Source organism: Periophthalmus magnuspinnatus, chromosome 6 (genome assembly GCF_009829125.3).
Source record: "Periophthalmus magnuspinnatus isolate fPerMag1 chromosome 6, fPerMag1.2.pri, whole genome shotgun sequence".
In the NCBI taxonomy this organism is placed as follows: Eukaryota; Metazoa; Chordata; class Actinopteri; order Gobiiformes; family Gobiidae; genus Periophthalmus; species Periophthalmus magnuspinnatus.
This window is the reverse complement of record NC_047131.1, coordinates 13886879-13906410: the sequence shown is the minus strand read 5'-3', so window position 1 is coordinate 13906410 and position 19532 is coordinate 13886879. Positions and strand designations below refer to the sequence as shown.

Sequence of the window (19532 nt, the reverse complement as noted above, 5' to 3'; positions counted from 1 at the left end):
AATATTCAAAATATTTTGCTGCCTCATTAGAATGCATGAAATAGAATGATAAAATTAGCATCAGCCTGTGTGCACAACTACTCTAAACATCGAAACTGAACCTGGGACTGTCTCACTATGAGGCAGAAGGACTAACCACTATGCTTCTATCTTCCATCAGAAATTTGACTAGAGGTGGGTAGAGTAGCCACAAATTGTGCTCAAGTAAGAGTAACGCTACTTCAAAATAATATTCAAGTATCAACATATCAAGTAGAAGTATAAAGTAGTGGTCCAAGACTTTACACATGTAAGACAGTATTTGTGAAAACTACTACTCAAGTAAGAGTAACTTAAAGAGCACCTGTCACAGTGTACCATCTGATTCATAATTTAAATTTAATGTCACTGGAAGAACAAAACATTAAATAAAACACGATCTGTTATTTTCAAAGCATAGAAACAAAAATTAGACAAACAAAATCATATCTGAAGTAAAGGTGCAAGAAACACAGATGTTCAAATCATTTCAAATTGTCAACATAAAGTTTTTTGTTCCTTGTAGAGTAAGCAAAACTTTTACACAAGTAAGAGCAATGTGACTTCAGAATAATATTACTCAAGTAGGAGTAAAAATATGGTGCTAGAAAAGTACTCAGATAAGTACAATTTCTTTAAAAAGTTACTCAAGTAAATGTAACTGAGCACTACCCACTAGATTAGCCAAACCTGTCCTCTACCAAACCTGTCCTCTACCAAACCTGTCCTCTACCAAACCTGTCCTCTACCAAACCTGTCCTCTACATCTCATCGATTGGATCATGGGCAGTAAAACAACCTGCCTTCTTCATATGTGAGAAAGACAAGCCGCACTCCTCCGTAAGATCCTTGGTGATGGACTTTGCATGTTTTCCTTGATCTGCCTGCTCTGGGATTCAAACCTTTGACAATCCTGCGACTTGGCAGAACTGACCACAATGGAACTTTGTATGTTTATGGTTTGGACAGGATTTATTCTGCATGTTTTCCTCTTATATAACAATTGTTTCATGTGCTATGCTGCAGCCCAAAGATAAGTGTGAACAGGAGTTTTGCTTTAAACTTTATTTTAAGGTTCACTTATTAACATACAAGAAGCTGTTAATTTGCAGACATAATTCAGTGTTAATTAGTATTATATTTGGGCCTTACTAAAAGGTAACTGTAACTGTAACTGATTTTTACTGTCTTAAAAACGCAGAGGTCTAAAGTTATTCCTCACTTACCTAATGCATTCTGAGCATCTTAATTATTCACCAAGATGAGTTTATAAGTGCTTTTCACAGCTCTCAGAGAACAGAGCGGAGTTTTACCATGACCATAAACCTAACAGTGTATGCTTTTTTGCATAATATCCACTCTTTGATAAATGTACCCTAAAAAAACCTCAAATTTGCTGTTAATTGGTCCTTCAAAGTTCACCCGGGCCCATAACTAGATCCGAGCCTAGTTTAGTCTCAGGCTCTTTCTCCTCTGTACCATTGGCCGTAGTGCATTCCCATGTGTTCCATAGCTCATGTTGCTCTTGTCGCTGTGCCGATACATTTGCATATTTTAGCATAAACCCTCCTTCTGCCTTTTCCCCACTGTGGCTGCACAAAAGCCGCCTCCTATCACTGCTTAAATCCCTAATCTCACTGCCTCTGCCTCTCCCATCCAAAGCACTTTCTGTTGTTCGGAAATCTCATCACTGTCTCTTCTACTTTTCTATATGCATGAAGTTTAGCGCTGGATGAGTTAGCCAAAGTTTGTAATTGCAACGTTTCTAACAAATTTTAAAGGAACTGTATGCAGCCTGGGTTCTCATTGATTTAACCTGTGTTGCCAGTTTTTCTCATTCTCAATATGTGGACAGGCCTCGTGTGAAAGCTCAGAATGAAGAATTCACTCACTGAGCTGCAAAGGCTGCACTAGCACTGATTCATGATTGTCCGCAGGTCCTGGTGTTTAGGTAGTGATGTTTCAGATCAGAGGGAGGCATTTTAAGTTTAAACCAGCTGGATTTCAACATTGAAACTGGCAACTCAAATGAGAGAGTCATGCGAGGCTCATTCTGCTCTGATTGGTTAATCGTCTTGAGAACCAACACACCAAATTATGATATCAAATGGGACATCATGGTCAATATTTTGGAATTAAAAATAAATCAGTGTTACAATTGTTATCAGTACAAGCTATGAGGTAATATATATTATCTTTAAGGTGCGCTATGTAACTTTTCTGAAGGATGGTCTTTGTATGGGATTAAACATATATCTCTGTAAAATCAAGGCAAGTAGGTACTTCAAGGAACATTTCAGGCAAAGCTGTATTACCTCTGTGAAAACAAGCAGATGTTAAACGCTCCACCTAAAACGTTATATAGTGCACCTTTAAGTTTGTATTTTAAATGAATGGTTTAAAAGTCTAAACTACAGGGTTAGCAGTTTTAAATCAATGCAAACTGTTTCTGTTTAATGACATAATTCCCGACAAAGCAATAACTCCATGGAGACAAGTGGCAGAAAAAACCTTCCCATCAGAAAAGTTACATAGTGCCCCTTTACATCGATTATATAGCGATGAATCATCTCCTAATTTGAATGCAGCACATTTTGGACACAGTCTGACAATGCATTTATACCTCTCTGCGCCTCTATAGTTCCCTCAAATCACAACATAATCACAGTTCACTCCCGCTGCCCTCATCTTGTTTTCACCTGCTCTTCCCGAGGTGTTTACAAGACCTGGAATGTGCTCAGCGTTCCAATGACCCAACGCCGCGGAATTCTGAGCCGTGTCCAACCCGCGCTGCCTGGCCCGTCCATCTGCTACCTCTAAATGAAGTAATAGGGAATTATTTGCTGTTTAACCATGCACTACTGAATCCCACAGCCCCGGAGACATTTCCATAGCCGATGCTGCGTTCCCGGGCTCGTGTGTGACTTGCATTCCAAACACCAAACACATTCGCAGTCCTCCTTTCCTCTGCAGTGTGTTTTGGTTTTTTTTTTTCATTTCTCTACATTTTTTATCAGGGAATGTTCAGCCCTTTGCATACTTTGAGAGGGAAGCTGGCGGTGAAGGACTAAGCACAATTTGCGCCCATTCAAGAGCTATAATGACATTTTAGTCCAGCTCAGAATCTATACGGGCTTTGTGATAAAAGTTACGTCAGCAGTTCAAGCGGTTCAAGGATACATTGAGCAAATACAGTTCTGAAGTGGAATTGGTTCGGGGCTAAAAGAGAACGTTAAGGTACTCTTTTAAATGCTATGTAACTGATTTTTTCCCATGTATGTCTTGCCCCTGTACAGATATATTGCAGAAGCAGCTCTTGAGGTCAAAATAAATCCGCTGTGTTCCCGCCGAATCTAATTATAAAGCACAGAATTGTCAGGAAGTACATGTTAGAATGCTAGTTGCTGTTAGCGTCTGGTCTCAGAGTTTTGAAAAGCACTTGTAAACCTCTTGGTGAATAATTAGGATGCTCTGAATGCATAAGGTAAGTGAATTGAGTCGAGCTGCAACTGTTATAGTATTTTGTCGGTGGGATCCCAAAACGCAGGCGAAAATATTATAACTAGAATGTATTTTGTTACAATGGACATGTACTCAATGCTTTAGTTAGTTAAACCATGATGTGCAAAAGGTTCACTTCTGTTTCCTGAATGCCACATAGAAAAAGCGAGCTAAGATTTCATTTGAACCAAGGTCACAAAGACAAACAGAAGAGCAAGGTTCTGCTTGTTTCCTGCAGCATAAAGAGTATCTGTAACATTTTAGAGTTGGGCAGTGTAGACAGGAACTTTTTCATGCATTTACTGTCCCCTTTGATCAAAGTGTAATTAAACCTGGATGGCTGGTTGTTTTTGACTTTATATTTTATTGAATGTTTGGTTGAACCTGCTGAAACTAAAATAGACCTAACACAGGATTTTGGAAATATACAGTGGAATACACAACAGAGCTGATAACATGGACAAACTGTAGCATATTTTCATGCCTGATAAAACAGTGGCTCCTCTGGATGATTTTATGCTGCTGAGAGAACTGATATTACAGAACATTTAGAATGGTCTGGTCTTGTCAAGCCAATTTCTTTTATAACATAAACTTATAAGTATGTGTTCAAAATAGGAAGTGAGCCTGGGCGCGCTTCCTGCTCCATCGACTCTTCCTTCAATTCACTTTACACTAGAAAACTGTCCGTAGATGCTGCTGTCAGTCTCGTCATTTTGGTCTTAAAATGTTCATATTGACACGCTCTACATGATCCTGGTGTTTTTGTTTCATTATTGTGTGTGTAACTCAAGATATGAACATTAATAGGAGACAAATCAGCTGCCTTTTTTCCCCGAGGTTACTCCCGCTGGCATTAGCAACATTTTTAATTGAAAGCGTTGCTAAGCGCCTGCCCCCTGCCAAACCAGTGGTGCGGGTGGGAAGAGGCGTTACCTTCAGCAGCTCCAGACCGGCTCTTTGGTTGCTATGATACTCGCGGTCGGAATTTCAAATTTGCCCCTTTAACTACCAGCCTTGATGAGCTTCATTTGACTGGAGCCTTGGGTGACGTCACACTCACTCAGTCCACCTCTTTATACATGGATATACCGTATAGAACAGCTATATTCAACTGTTAGATTACCTTTATAGAACCAGGACTACATATTACATTTTTATAGGTCCTAATTCTGATTAAAGTAGTAGTTTGTCCACCTTGAATTTCCTTAAATAATTTAATGTTACAAATATGTTAGATTCCCAAAAGTTTTATAATGTACGAAACATGTATAATTTGAACCTAATAACAAAAGAGCACATGGCTAAATGTATACTGCATTGTTAAAACCATTCCATGCTAACCTCTCACGTTAGCTAACCACAATCATCCAGTGACAGCTAACAGCACCGCGCACTCCACATCGACCTTTATCAACCTTTAGCTCACCTGCCATTTTTAAAACTTCCAAATCGGTATAACCTCTACGCTCCGGTTTATCCGATTTTCCACGCTATTCCTTTAAGACCGCAACATGTTGTCAAAACAAGTCATCAATGAGCTGTGAATAAGACTCGGGAAAAGGCGGAACGGCGCAGAGTAACAAGATTAGCGTCCGTGGAGTAGCTCTGTGTTTACAGCCAGGAGTACTCGTGCAGTAGATCTCGCAGCTAATGCTAGTGTTAGCGTGTATGTGACTCAAATGATAATGAGTGCAGTGGAACGGGCGAGATCAGCACTAAAAGGGAATATTATATAGACTTCATCAGGACCATAACTAATGCATGAGTCAGGCTTGTATTCAGTCCCAGCTTTTGTGTTCCTACTGCTGTTTATGCATAAAGTCTGTGTTTACGGACTGGGCCTAATGTACTTTTATAGTCAAGCTTGTTTGAGTCAAGGGTGAAGCTAGTGTAGCACCTGTTTCACCAAAGATAGTACAATACAATGGGGCACTAGAACAATGATATAACACAGTAATAAAGTGGTAACAGAGATGTATTAGGCTAGTGACCAGAAGACTAGAATTCGGCTCTAGGAGGGAGTGGTATTTGTTTTTGGTACAAGTGTCAAGTCTTTCCATGGTCTAGCACCAAAGTACATCTCCGACATATTAGTGCCATATGAACCATCTCACACTCTGAGGACTTCAGGGACCGGCCTCCTGCTGGTGCCCAGAGTCAGGACTAAACATGGGGTATCAGCGTTTCAATTTTATGTAAGTAAAACAGAGAGACAGGCCTCTACTTTGACAATGTTTAAATCCAGGCTCAAAATAGTTATGTTTACCTGTGCATATGACTGAATGTTTTTTATTCTGCACTCTTCTCCTTTAATGTTAATTTTATAATGATTATTTAAGTTTTGATTTACAAAACTGAAATAATCATGTACAGTTGTCTCTCGCTATATCATGATTCACCTTTTGCGACTTCACTGTTTTGCAGGGGGGTTTTTTTTGTATGCAATTTTGCATGCTTTTTTTTTTTTTTGCAGTGTATGAACGTGCATTGTGTTCTGCGTCCCGATTGGCTAAGGGACTGTAGACCATTGTCCATCAGTCTCCTCTGTCTCGTGTCTCCTGTACAATACAGAATGTGTTCAGCCAAATTTATGTAACCTTTGATTTATCTGACCATTTATTACCATGTATTTGGGTCATTAGTATTTTGTTTATTACTTTGCACCTATTTTATTAACAATTAATATTATTTATTATATTATTTGGATACATTATTTACTTTCTTCATAATAATATTGGCTCCTATTGTTATGGTACAGCACAATTGAGGAGCGCACTGATAAAAATGTAACGAGAGTGAACACGCACAGGGCATGCACAAGATGAGATGAGTTGAGTTGCTGAATAAAGAGACGAGCTGTAATTGTCCTGCCATGGTGGTCTAATTAAGGAAGGAAGATATCAAGAAAATACATCATATTAAATCTAACTGTAACCCGCCAAACCACAGCTTCAAGAGACTGGTGACTGGGGTTTTATATAAATGTTCGATCGCAGTGTGACTCTGAAGTGCTGTATGTTTGCAAGTTTTCTCCCTGACAAATTCCACAATGTCGATGAAACGTTTCGCACAGACAAATTTCAGAAACGCTTTAGACTTAAGTTTTCCTGTGCATGGAGATGCGCCTCTGTGGATACCGCTGGAGCAGAGGCACGTGAACAACAAATTTAAAGCGATCATTGAGGAAGGGGGATAAAATATAAAAGGGTTTGAACTTTGAGTGTTTAAACAAGAGAGAAATATGAGAAAAATGTTAATGCCTGTCTGAGAAAAGTGTATAAGGTGTGTGGTGAGGGGTTTTACAGCCTTAAAAGATATATAATAATTGTAAAAAATAAAGCTGACTACTTCGCATATTTTGCCTATTTTGGAGTATTTTTAGAACATAACCCCCGTGATAAACAAAGGACCACTGTAAAGCACTTTGAATTACTTTGTGTATGAATTGTGCTATACAAATAAACTTGTCTTGCCTTAGGTTTGGTACCATATACTATAGAAAATAGCAAATGACATACAAACATATAACATAGGCAGTTCAGAGCAAATGGAAGGTCAATAATATAAAAAATCTTCACGCTTAATTCATTTTCCTGACACAACGATGAGCAATTGTAAAGTCCAGAGAATATATCGATAGTTCAGCCTTGGTAAACTGCAATATTTAACAGCATAATATCAAGAGTCCAGCAATAAGAAGTGTAATCAGCAACACAAAAACATCCACCCAGCCCACACACAGTTCATTGAGACCCACGTCTGGGTTTGACCGTTTATCCAGAGGGAGGTGCAGCAAGAGTTCATGAGGGGTAGCGTATGAAAGTCAGTGGGCAGTGTGTTGGGAGACTTTTATGGGCTGCAAAGAGCCCCCTACAGGCCCGGCAAGAGTGAGGAGAGGTTTGACTCGCGATTCTCTCAGTTCAGGTAGGCTCTGTAGGTTTGAGGCCTGCTCCTTTCAGCTCGCCATCAGGGTTCAAAATTTACCTGCCCAGATTTTGCAGACTACGCCTTTCACACAAACCCATTTACTCAGTTTGGGATGTGATAGAAGGCTCCTGCAGCTTTACGCTCAACCGACTTCCAACATCACCTAGGTCAAACTGAATCACAGCGGCGTAATAAACTCATGCGATTGACCACGCTGCGTCACGTGACCGTGTAACGTCACCAAGAGTGTAACAATGATTGGTCTGACTGGCCGGGGTGATGCTGTGACATGGAGATCCTGCAAGAACTCATCAAAATACCACAAGATTTAGAGGCAGTTATAGTACATATAGGCAAATGTGCATATAGAGATTACAGGAATTGTCACCTGCTTTACACAAGCAAGATACTCCCGATGAAGATCCTTGTTGAGATATAGGTCAAACATAGACTGTATATACATGTATGTCAGTTTATATCGAACAAAAAGCACAATTTAGTCTTAAAATGTTTGTATTAAACCACTGTACTTGATCCTGGTGTTTTTATTTCACTAGTTTGTCCGTAAATCAAGATAAGAACATTAATAACAGACAAATCAGCCCCTTCTTTCACCAAGATTGTTGCCCCTAATGTTTGACAGACAGTGTGGCAAAGTGCCTGCTCCTTGTTAAACCAGTGGTGCGAGTGGGAAGGGGCATTACCTTCAACAGCCTTGCTCTGGATTGACTCTTTGGTTGCAATAATTCTTCCGGTTGAAATTCCAAATATGGAACTGCCAGCCTCGATGTGCTTCATTTGGCTGGAACAAAGGCTATGGGTGACGTAATACTCCTGTCTTTATTAAAGCCAGGTGCTTCTGATTACAAACATCTGGCTTTAATCAGGCCAGTACGTGATGTCACATTGTACTTGAAAATGCTCCATTTTATTCATTTATTCATTTTATTTTTTTTCCTCAAAGCTTTACCTAGTTTGCATTAAAATTGCCCAAAAAATTACAAAGTAGACAATGGTAATATAACTTAAGTCGCAAAAAAGTAGATTTACTGTTCAAAGACAATCATTTGAGAGATGTAATTACCTTGTTGACATGTTTTAGCTGCTCACTGCCTGCCCTCTTCAAATCTGTAATCGCTGTGGTGTAAAAAAAGACTCAATGAATGTTTTTTTATATTAATGAGGCAAACGTACTCTGAAAACCCTTGTTCAAATCTGGAGAAAGGTCAACTATTGATGAGACTTTCCTTTATGGGATGGGAATCTTTTGGATCCATTCATTTCAAAGAGCCATTCAAACGACTGTCTCTTTTAATATTTGTGTCACAGATGCCAATATGAGAACTCTTTTTATCTACACACTAATCGCACAGAAATTACCAAGGCTAAGATATGTTTTAAATGGTTCAGAATGAGTGTAAGAGTGTGTTTACCTATTGAAATTACGGTATGCATAATTTGTGTTTTGTTTTTTTGTGCACAAAGCTCAAACTCGTGTTGCCTTCTCTGCTTCTGTGCTCATTCTTGTGTCGTTTCAGCATAATCAGATTTGGTTCTTTTAAAAAAATTAGATCCAACTCCAAGTGTGCATGTTAACCGTTCAAAAGAGCCGACTCGTTCACAAATGTCACATCACTAAAGTCAAACTATAAGCTTCAAACCAATATGACTTGTCTATGTTCAGTCTGCTTTTGGAATAGGTGTACTCTTAACCCAGGTCTTGGCTACTTTCTGATGGTTCTCTCTTTGTAGTCACCAAAATTTTAGCTCAAAATTTAAAGAAAAAAACGCAAAAAAACTAGCTACTCCTGACCAAGATTATGGTTGAGATGCTGAGCCGGGACAAACATGATACTTGTTACTAAGATTCTGCTTAAAGGGACAAAAACAGGAAGTCAGTGGACCTGTTTAAGTCAGTTTTCAATGAACAAAATGTAAAATGATGATAGTCGATATTTTGTCTCAAAGAAGAGGGACACTCAAGCTAAAAATCAGCTGGATCAATGTACATGGCTTTTATCTTTAGATGGATTATTTGAGCGTTAGAATGGCTCAGATATGGATAATGGTCCAGCTTACTCCTGACGATCCTGGATCAAATCTATAGAAATTGGGTCTACTCATCTTCTAGTTTAAATAAAGTTAAATGTTGCTATACATTTCATGGCATACATTATTCATTACATATATGACACTTTTATAACTATCTATTTCATTACATGCATTAAAACGTTAACTGCATTACCAGTTTTATGGCCATGTCAATATTAATATGCATGTTCAGCTATATAACTATAGATTCTGCTTTTCTTCAGTTTTGTACAATTTATGCCCCTGCAAACATCAGCAGTACCAAACAGGTGCAAAATTGGCTGTTATGTAGCACACTAGCTTTATAAAATTGCAAGCTTATCATTCAGTAAATAGTTCTGTGTTAATACATTCAGAGGAGCAATTGTGTTTGTCCAGCACTATGAGGTCCGTGCTTGCATTTATGAAATAGTTTTGTCATTTTCTGACACTATGCTTTTACTTCTGCTTGAGTAATATTATTTTGAAGTAACAGAACTCTTACTTGAGTAAAAGTTTAGGATGTTGGTTGTGATACTGATGACACAGGAAGATATTCACTCACTGATACTTCCTGTACTTTTTTGATCCAAAAACTTGACACTTGACTGATGCAAAACTATGATAAATATTTACCAGAAGTACTATCCCACCAAACCAAGTAATACAAATAACAATAATAAGAATAAGAATAATAAGAACAATAAGAATAAGAATAATAAAAGTTCATATGTATGTTTACAATTTAACTGGTGATGGCACTTTTGACTCTTTTGTGGAACCTAAATCTTTTGGAGCGGTTCATTTCAAAGAGCAGTTGAAAAGTCTTTTTATATATTTACATGACAGATGCCAATGTGAGAAATCTACAAACTAATAACAGAGAAATGACCAGGGTTAAGATTTAATTAAATGGTTCAGACTGAAAGTGGGAATGTGTTTACCCTTTGAAATGATACATACTCTAAATGAAATGCTGCACTATAATAAAAAGACAGACTATTACATTTTTTTGTGCAAAACAGTTTCACTTGTGTTGTCCACTCAGCTCCTGTGCTGATTTTTTTGTTGGTTGGACATAAAGTCAAATACATGTCTGAGGAGATTTTAGATGTCATCCATGCATGTTTGAGTAATCTAGTGATCTCTCCCGCGCCCTATGCGAACCCTCCTTTTGGTTAGCTGTACGATTCTATGCAATTCTCAGCCTGCAAACCTACGTCACCCACGCTCCCACATGACAATCCTCCATGAATATGTAAAAAGTATAATACAAAACTTCACACAAAACTGTACAAACCTGATGCTGTTTAATATATAACCCTAATACCTCATGTCTCTGTTGCAGGTTGCCAATCTGCTGCGACTCTTTCAGATCCCTCAGATCAGCTACGCCTCCACCAGCGCCAAACTCAGCGACAAAACCCGCTATGACTACTTTGCCCGCACCGTTCCACCCGACTTCTACCAGGCCAAGGCCATGGCTGAGATCCTGCGCTACTTCAACTGGACCTATGTGTCGACCGTGGCCTCTGAGGGGGACTACGGGGAGACCGGCATCGAGGCATTTGAGCATGAAGCACGCATGAGGAATATCTGCATTGCCACGTCTGAGAAGGTCAGGCTGTTACTGTTATCACTGAGGAGCAAGTAGTGTAACTAATAGGTTTGGTAACACTTTTTAATAACTACTTCTCATGTATTTGCATAAGCAGCTCTTAAGGTCAAAATAAGTCTGCTGTGTACTATCTGCAACTGTATATATTATTATGAAGGAGTTTATATTGTCAGAGCATCAGGATGTGCGCTGTTAGCATGTAAGTTATTAGCATAAACCCGTAATAGCAAACTCTGCTCTGGTCTCTGAAAATTGTAAAAAAAGCTCTTATAAACTCATCGCAGTGAATAATTACACTGCTCTGAATGAGAAGGATAAGGTGAGTGAGGAATAACTTTGGACCACAACTGTTTAAAATGAACTAGTGCAGTTTTTCACATTTTTAGACAGTACAAATCAGGTACAGCATCTTATAGCCACAGTATGTAACTTTTTAGACAAAAAATAGAAAAATATTTTGTCATTATATTTTAATGAAAGTATTGTTATGAAATGACAATTAAAAAAACATCTGGTGAAGTTGTTCAGACTTTAAAAAAGAGTAAAGAAAACAAACAGATGGCAAACATGATGTGGACTGAGGCATGCAGGATTACTCAAACATGCAAATGAACCAAAACAGCTCCAGGTACAGTATGTAGTCTGCTTTTACTGGAGCTGCAATCAAAACTGAACCTGAGGTGACAGTGCCTTACCTGCAGATAGAGGACACATGCAAGTTTTTTCTCGTTATCAGTCTATGGACAGGCCTCATGTAAGAGCTCAGAACCTCCAGAATTCACTCACTGAGCTGCAGAGGCTGAACTAGCACTGATTCATGATTGGCTGCAGGTGGTGGAGTTTAGTGAGGGAGTCCTTTTAGGTGTGAGGAAGACTCATGTGAGGCTCTATTGTTGTTATAATTAGTATTATTGTCATTTTACTGGGTAATCCCTCAGTCATTCAGATAAAGTCCATAGCAAAAGAAGGTCGAATTCTCAAAACAGTATTAGGTCAACTGGATTTAGTTCTTTGGTTTTCTCAAAGCATTTTGGTGGCCATCTAACTACCTTACTCAGTTGTAAGACTTTGCAGTCTGGTTGTCTCTGGACTTGCAAACACAGCTTCAGGTGACCACCAAATAGGCTCTCTCCTGTCACTATGTTGCCAGATAAAATTGTACAACATCAGATTTTTGTTCCCTCTTTACTTTAAGGAGGAATAAGTCAGCAATAAAAGTTGAAGACTATCAACACATCTATGCTTCTTATAGTGCAGTGTGTGAATGTATGAGTAATGCCACAATTAATAAAATAATAACCAAAAAGAAAGTAAACAAAAGGTGAGGCCTGGAACCAAAAGCATAATCACATAAACATGTGTATCTTTGTCCCGATCTGGCTGGATTTAGAACAACACTGCTCAGAGCGAGATATAGCAAATTGAAAGCATAGCGCGCGGAGATGTTGATGTACGGTTGTGAGCGGCGCAGCTAACAGAATAAGCGTGCTAAATGTGTGCGCGTGGAGTTTAGCCTCGCTGTCTAATCCCACACAAACGTGCTTTATATTACACCCGTGTTATCAGTGAGGAGCCACGGAATGAGCAATCTCTCCCCAAAAGCAAGGATCGCCCCAAATCAAACACATTTTTCATCGGATTTACCAAAGACCGCGCTGCCCAAATTGGGAGAAATAAACAAGTACGAAATGCGGCATCGGATTGTAAATTAAATAAAGGACAAATCTGTTGGAAAATGTAATCTGATATGATAACAGTAAAACTCAAAATCAATCATCCAGGCTGTGCAGTCAAGATACTCTCACTAATGCTAATCTGCAGCAATCAAAAACAACAATGTTCCTGCTCCTTTAAACCAGAGGCGACTTAAAATGACACTGACAAATGTGTGAACTGAGAGTTTGTGAAAAAGATGCATTATAGAGTTTAGACCCTGGCAGGCAGACATAGAAATAGTAGCAATAGGGAGATATATGACAAAAATATCACCAACGTGGACCAGACACTTGTGGTGGTGAAGAGGAGGAGATGGATAGTTTGAGTAGGCTGATGGTTCTACTGCTGAGGTAGAGATAGGATAACTTAGTGGCTAACGTAGTGTTTTATTTATTCTTCGAGTTTGGCAGTTTATCTTTACTTTTATGTTAAGAATTTGTTTATGTTTTATATACACTTAAACTATGTAAATTTGCAGCTTTCAGGTCAAAAACACCTAAATCCAAAATTGTGCCACCCATTTTTGTAATTTTTAAATTAAGGAATATTCTGACATGTTTTATGCTATACTTGTATGCACATCACTAGCAACAATGGGTGTAGATGAAAGCTCAAACTTGAACGTAAAAACTGATAAACATGTAATATCTAACCTCCTGCTTTCTCTTTGTCTCCAGGTTGGGCGCTCTAACGCTAAGAAGTCGTACGAGGCGGTGATCCGACAGCTGCTGCAGAAGCCCAACGCCCGCGTGGCCGTGCTTTTCCTGCGCAGCGACGATGCCCGGGAGCTCCTGGCCGCCGCCGCCCGTCTCAACACCTCCTTCATCTGGGTGGCGAGCGATGGCTGGGGGGCGCAAGAGAGCATCGTCAAGGGCAATGAGATCACCGCTGAGGGGGCCATCACGCTTGAGCTGGCAGCCAATCACGTGCCGGAGTTCAACCACTACTTCCTGAATCTGAACCCGCATCGGAATCATAGGAATCCGTGGTTTAAGGAGTTCTGGGAGCAGAGGTTTCAGTGTTCACTAGCCGGGGAGAAGCACTTGCCTCCATGCAGTAAAGATCTGATCATAGACAAGGGTAGCTTTGAGCCAGAGTCGAAAATCATGTTTGTGGTGAACGCGGTGTACGCCATGGCCCACGCGCTACATCACATGCACCGGAGCCTGTGCGCTAACGCCACCCACCTGTGCGATGCAATGAAGGCCCTGGACGGACGACGACTCTACCGCGAGTTCATTCTCAACGTTACTTTCCCAGGTAAGACAAATGTTCGTTTCAGTTTTCGGAAGTGCATCATACTCTCTGGCATGTAAACATTTATGAATAACAAAATGAGCGGGATATCGGGGATAGCGTATGAATGTCAGAGTCAATAGTTGTAGTCAGTGTTATCCCTGAAACTAGCTTGTTCTGGTACTACCCGAAGCCTGTAAAGGAAAGGGAAAGAAATTAGCAATGTTAAAGATACACTGTGTACTCCATCATCTCTATGGTTACAAGTAGGTTACAAGCTACAGACAAAGACCTGTAACGTGTAATACCTGAAACTGCGTGGAGACCAGCAGTGCATATTTGTCATTTAAAGCTAAAGTATCTGATTTTCAAACCACAAAAGGAGAAAGAAAATATTTAAACCATAGACTGCATAAAGAAGTGGACTAAGGGAGTGTTACGTCACCCACAGCATTTGGCTCCAGTCAAATGAGTCTCATCGAGGCTAGCAGATATGAGGTGAGCAAGGTCAACTAGTCTCAGTCTGTTGAAAGCAGCTCATAAATGAGAGTTGTTACAATAAACTATTTCCACTTATTGCAATATTAAGCCATCATAGTTTTTGTTATTTTTGTATGTCTTAGGCCAGTGGTTCTCAAACTGCCACCGCTGGTATGCTCCTTCCAGACATATGCAATACCTCTGAATTTCAAACATTTGCTGGATTACGTCAGTGTAATTCCTCCCTTGGGTTACTGTTGCGAAATAGTATAGCGAATGTGTTTTGTTTTTTTTTGTTTGTTTTTTTTACTTTTTATGTGGTTTAACCCTAGTTTACACCTAGAGCAGTCCTGTTTTCAACCTGGGTTACATCTGACGGTAGCAATATCTACAGGATTTACCATCTAAAAAATACTGCAAAAATCAAAGTTACTGTCAAAACCAGACTTGGAGAGACTTATCCATGCATTTGTCTCCAGTAGGATAGACCACAGTAACGGCTTGCTAACTGGCCTCTCCAAACGAGCAGTAAGACAGCTGCAGTACATCCAGAACGCTGCTTCTCCGGGCCTGATTAGAACCAGGAAGTACAAGCATATAAGTCCTGTGCTCAGGTCTCTGTACTGGCTCCTGTGGCTCAGAGAATAAACTTTAAAGCAGCTTGTCTAGCTTGTGTACAAGTGTCTCCATGGCGTAGCATCAAAGTACATCGCCCTCATATTAGTGCCATATGAACCATCTCACACTCTATGAGGACCTCAGGGACTAGCCTCCTGCTCTCTTATTCTGTAAAGCACTTTGAATTACTTTGCACGAATTGTGCAAAATAAACAAATACAAATAAATTTGCCTTGCCTACTCAGAAGGTAAAAATATTTTATTTGGTGGTAAATTTCGAGAACCACTGTACAAGGCTTCAAAAAATATACGTGATTATATAAAATTCATCAACATACAAAATAAAATCTCCTCCCAATTGATAAAAATAAAAAAGTACCTGTATAGAATTTGCAGTTCAGGGGTACACTAAGTATGTGCAGCATCAGTAGTCATGTTGACGCCTGGGCGTGGGTAATGGCACGTATCCACACCTGCCCAATCCAGAGGGGAAGGTCGCTCTGTCTCCCCTTCATCCATCACTCCCTGGTCTGTTTGTGTCTCTGATAAATGACTGCTGATATTGTGCTTCCAGGCAGATTTTGATGTAAAACTTTGCACCAATTCCAAACCCAAACTTTGGGCTTGAAGAGGGTATTATCTTCAAACGAGGTCCAGGTTCTGTCTCAAATTCTCTGAGATGTAGGGCTAGACAAATGATTGAATTTTAATTGTGATTAAGATTTGGTCATATCTATTCAGCTTGGGTCTTTTTAATGGAGAGGTCTACAGCCAATCCTCTGCCAGTAAAAGCATGTGGTTGGAGCAGACACGAGACTTTGGAGGAAGAAATCTGATTATTTCTGTGTTTAAGTACATTGATTAAAAGTCTGTATTGTTGGAAGTAATTTTGAATTATTAATGAGGGGGTATTATGCAAAATCTGCTTTTTGGAGCTTTCTACCATGCTTTCTAACATTGTTCTATTATCAAAAACATGCCTGAAGTGGTTTTGTATGTCACCGATGGATGTTTGAGTAATCTAGCAATCTCTCCCGGGCCGTATTTGAACCCTGTATATGGTGAACAATACAACCCTGTAGGGTCAGCCCAGAAGCCCAAAAAACAAACCTGATGTGATATGCAATAGTTTCATTAACAAGATGCACGCTGATTTTGTTGTGATATTGCTCTGAAGGGAGAGTGACTTAGTGCAGGGAGCAAAGAGAGAGCCAGAGTGTTAAAAAAATAACTGAAACTTGTTATACATGGATATATGTTTTTGGCAAATATATTATTTTCAAGGCAATAAAAAGTAACATGGTGATCTAAATATGTTATGTGTTAGCAGTTAGTATCCCACAGAAATGTAATACCCCCTCTTTAAATTAAGTTGAATTGAAAATGTAGGAAAATTAGTCTATATGATAAAAAAATAAATAAATCAGGTATCGTGATTTTACTAAGAGTTAGGGTTATGTATGATAGAAGATAAGAGGGGCATCCTCTAGTGCATATACAATTGTGTCAGTTCTGGTGTGTTTATTTATTCACTCATGGTTAAGGTCTTATCATATTGATTTTTTTAGGCTACTTTTGGACACCTTGGCATTGCAGGTTTTGCAGCTGGAGGAATTGATAAAAGGCATTTGGTTGAGCTGTTGCACTGTGGAGTAACAGCTGCTAACATGAGTTTTAATGCAGTGCAGGGTCTTAAGGGTTCTGGATTACCAACTCATGTGTCAGAAGGTCAAACCAAAAACACATGATTGAAACGGCACAAATCCAAAAAGTTCTGCTGAGAATAAAAAAAAAAGAAAAAGAACAATATTTATAGATACTATGTTTAAATGCTTTTGTTGTTTTTGTGTTTAAAGACACTCTACATAACTTTTACACGACTAAAAGATCTGCTACCTGCTTGTTTCCATGGAGATGTTATTACCTTGTCTGGACTGTTCCATGGTATGGCATTAAACTTATTTATCTCCATGGAGACAAGCAAGATTTTTTTCAGCTACAACTGTTAAAATTACATGCATATATAGTAATGTGACTATTTGTAATTAGTTACTTTCCACAACAAATTTTTAGCACACGTACGTAAGTTTAATGCCATGCCATGGAACATTTCGGATAAAGCAACAACATCTCAATGGAGACAAGCTTTTGGCCAACTACGACCAGAAAAAGTTACTCAGTGCGTCTTTAAATATGAGATGTTTGTCCTTTATTATGCATCCTGTTCCTCCATACTCAGTTTAAGGCACACACTGAAATGCTAATATTGACAACAAGACATTGCAAAGTATTTGTCTTCCGGGATTTGCCAACGATTGCATCACGTTCTCATTTACATTTTACACTGTCCACGGTATGAGACTAGTTTCTTCTTGTTTCCTTTGAACAAAACCTGGATAGACCCTTGGAGATGGGGGGAGCAAAAAGAAGCTTGTGAGAATCCGGTCTGGAGAATGAGCTGGAGCTTGTTAGCAGTCCCGTCATGAACACCTCGCTGTCTTTTGTCCTTCAAAGCCTGCACCCGCTCAGCACGCGCAAATCCCCTTTAATTGCTACAGCGTCCCGTCATCTCGCTTCCATTGACACCCATTACCCAAATGTAATCACTGACAAGTCGCTTTTGAGGAATAAGATGCTCTATCGTAAATAATGTAGCAGGCAGCCATGTTTTTGGTTTGTCCTCTTTGCATTAAGGAGCAGAGGTGGATAGAGTAGTCAAAAATAGTATTCAAGAGTATCATTGCTTCAAAATAATATTACTCAAGTACAAAGTAGTGGTTTGAGAAATTACAAACGTAAGAGTAAAGAAAGTATTTATTTAGTCTGGACCTGAAATGTATCTTTTAATGTTAATGTAAATGTAATGAAGGACAGAGTCTTAAAGGTCCTGTACCTCATTTTGTTTCTTGCCTCAGTACAAATCTATTGTATAGGTAGCTCTTGAGCTCAAAATAGTCTAGTTTTTTTCTCTGTTTGTTTTTTGTCCGAATCAAGAAGTGTTAATTAGCATGCTAGTTGCTGTTAACTTTATTGTCACAGCAAATCTCTGTGATTGTCTCTGAGAGTTGTGAAAAGCTCCTTAAAACTTATTACCCACACTGATGAAATCGGTCGTGGTTTGAGGGACCAATGGCGCACATTGGCAGCCACACTTCCATCAGTCTGCCCCAGGACAGCTGTAGCTTACCATCAGTGTGGAAGTGTGGAGTCAATGCATAATGCACTATAAAACATCTTTAAGGGTCCAAAAAAGCATGATATATTTTGAATGCATTCTTAAGATAATTACAGTGGGAAGAGTAACTAAAACCTTTACCCAAGCAAGAGGACTGTTACTTATATAAAATAAACAGTATGGAGCTATAAAAGTACTTTCTTCACTCAAGTAAATACAACTAAGTACTACCCACCTCTGCTAATGAGACTGTGTGTTATAATAGCTGCTTCGCTAGTCTGTCTGCGCCTGGAGACCCAAAGGAGAGAAAGAGTGAAGGAGAAGCCGGGTAGCCTTGACTGACAGATGGCGCATAAAAACCAATGAGTTATAAATAAACTTGCAGTGTCTTGGGGACTGACACAGGTTTTGGGGGGAAAAAGCTTATTCCCAAAAAGCGTGACCGCGAGCATCAAAACAGCACAGTTTGGAATTGGCGGGTGGAGAGATAAGAAAGAAGGAGTTAAAGTTGGGGTAGAAAGGTAAAACGAAGCGATGCCTTTGAAAAATTCACCTTAATTTCAGTGCCAAAAAGCACTCGGAGAGGAGCGGCAGAGGAGGGGGTGAGAACGTCGGAGTGGAGTTTGCAGGAATGATGAGCGGCGGATGACAGCACAAGCAGAAGGAGGGAGCGCTATAAAGGCAGGTTTAAGGGGCTTTTTATGGAGAAGAGAAGGAGAGGTGTGAAACGGGCTTATTTACACAGACGATGTATTCATGCACGCGATTCAAAAACTTGGAAAGAGACTCGGAAAATGCTCAAACACATTGTCTGTTTGGAGGAATGACTTAAGTTTGGGGATGAAGCAGTGACTGGAAGCGTTCACAGTTGCACAAATACAGCATTGAAATTGGTTCTATACTGAGACTAAATCCAGAAGTAAACCAAGACTAGACCAGGACTAGAATGGGACCAAACCAAACCTACACTATGACTCAAACTGGACCAAATCAGAACATGTGTGAACGCACCGTACATTTCTACCTTTGTAATCCTATGTAATCCCTCAGTCGTCCAGGTAGGTTCCATAGTGGTCCATGGGTGTATACTATGTGATGTTATACTTGCTCAAGATCATTTTTAAAATTATTCCGGAAAGGTTCATTTCTGCACACTGAAGACCCAACTGC

General features: G+C 39.5%; 1 protein-coding gene across 1 annotated transcript in view; it reads left to right on the top strand.

Moving 5' to 3' along the window:
- Positions 1-19532, top strand: part of grm3 (glutamate receptor, metabotropic 3) — a 68261-nt gene that overhangs the window by 10081 nt on the left and 38648 nt on the right. Inside the window, exons 3-4 of the mRNA XM_055222578.1 lie at positions 10868-11137; positions 13531-14113. Coding sequence (XP_055078553.1) covers positions 10868-11137; positions 13531-14113 — 853 coding nt within the window. The remainder of the gene's footprint in view (positions 1-10867; positions 11138-13530; positions 14114-19532) is intronic.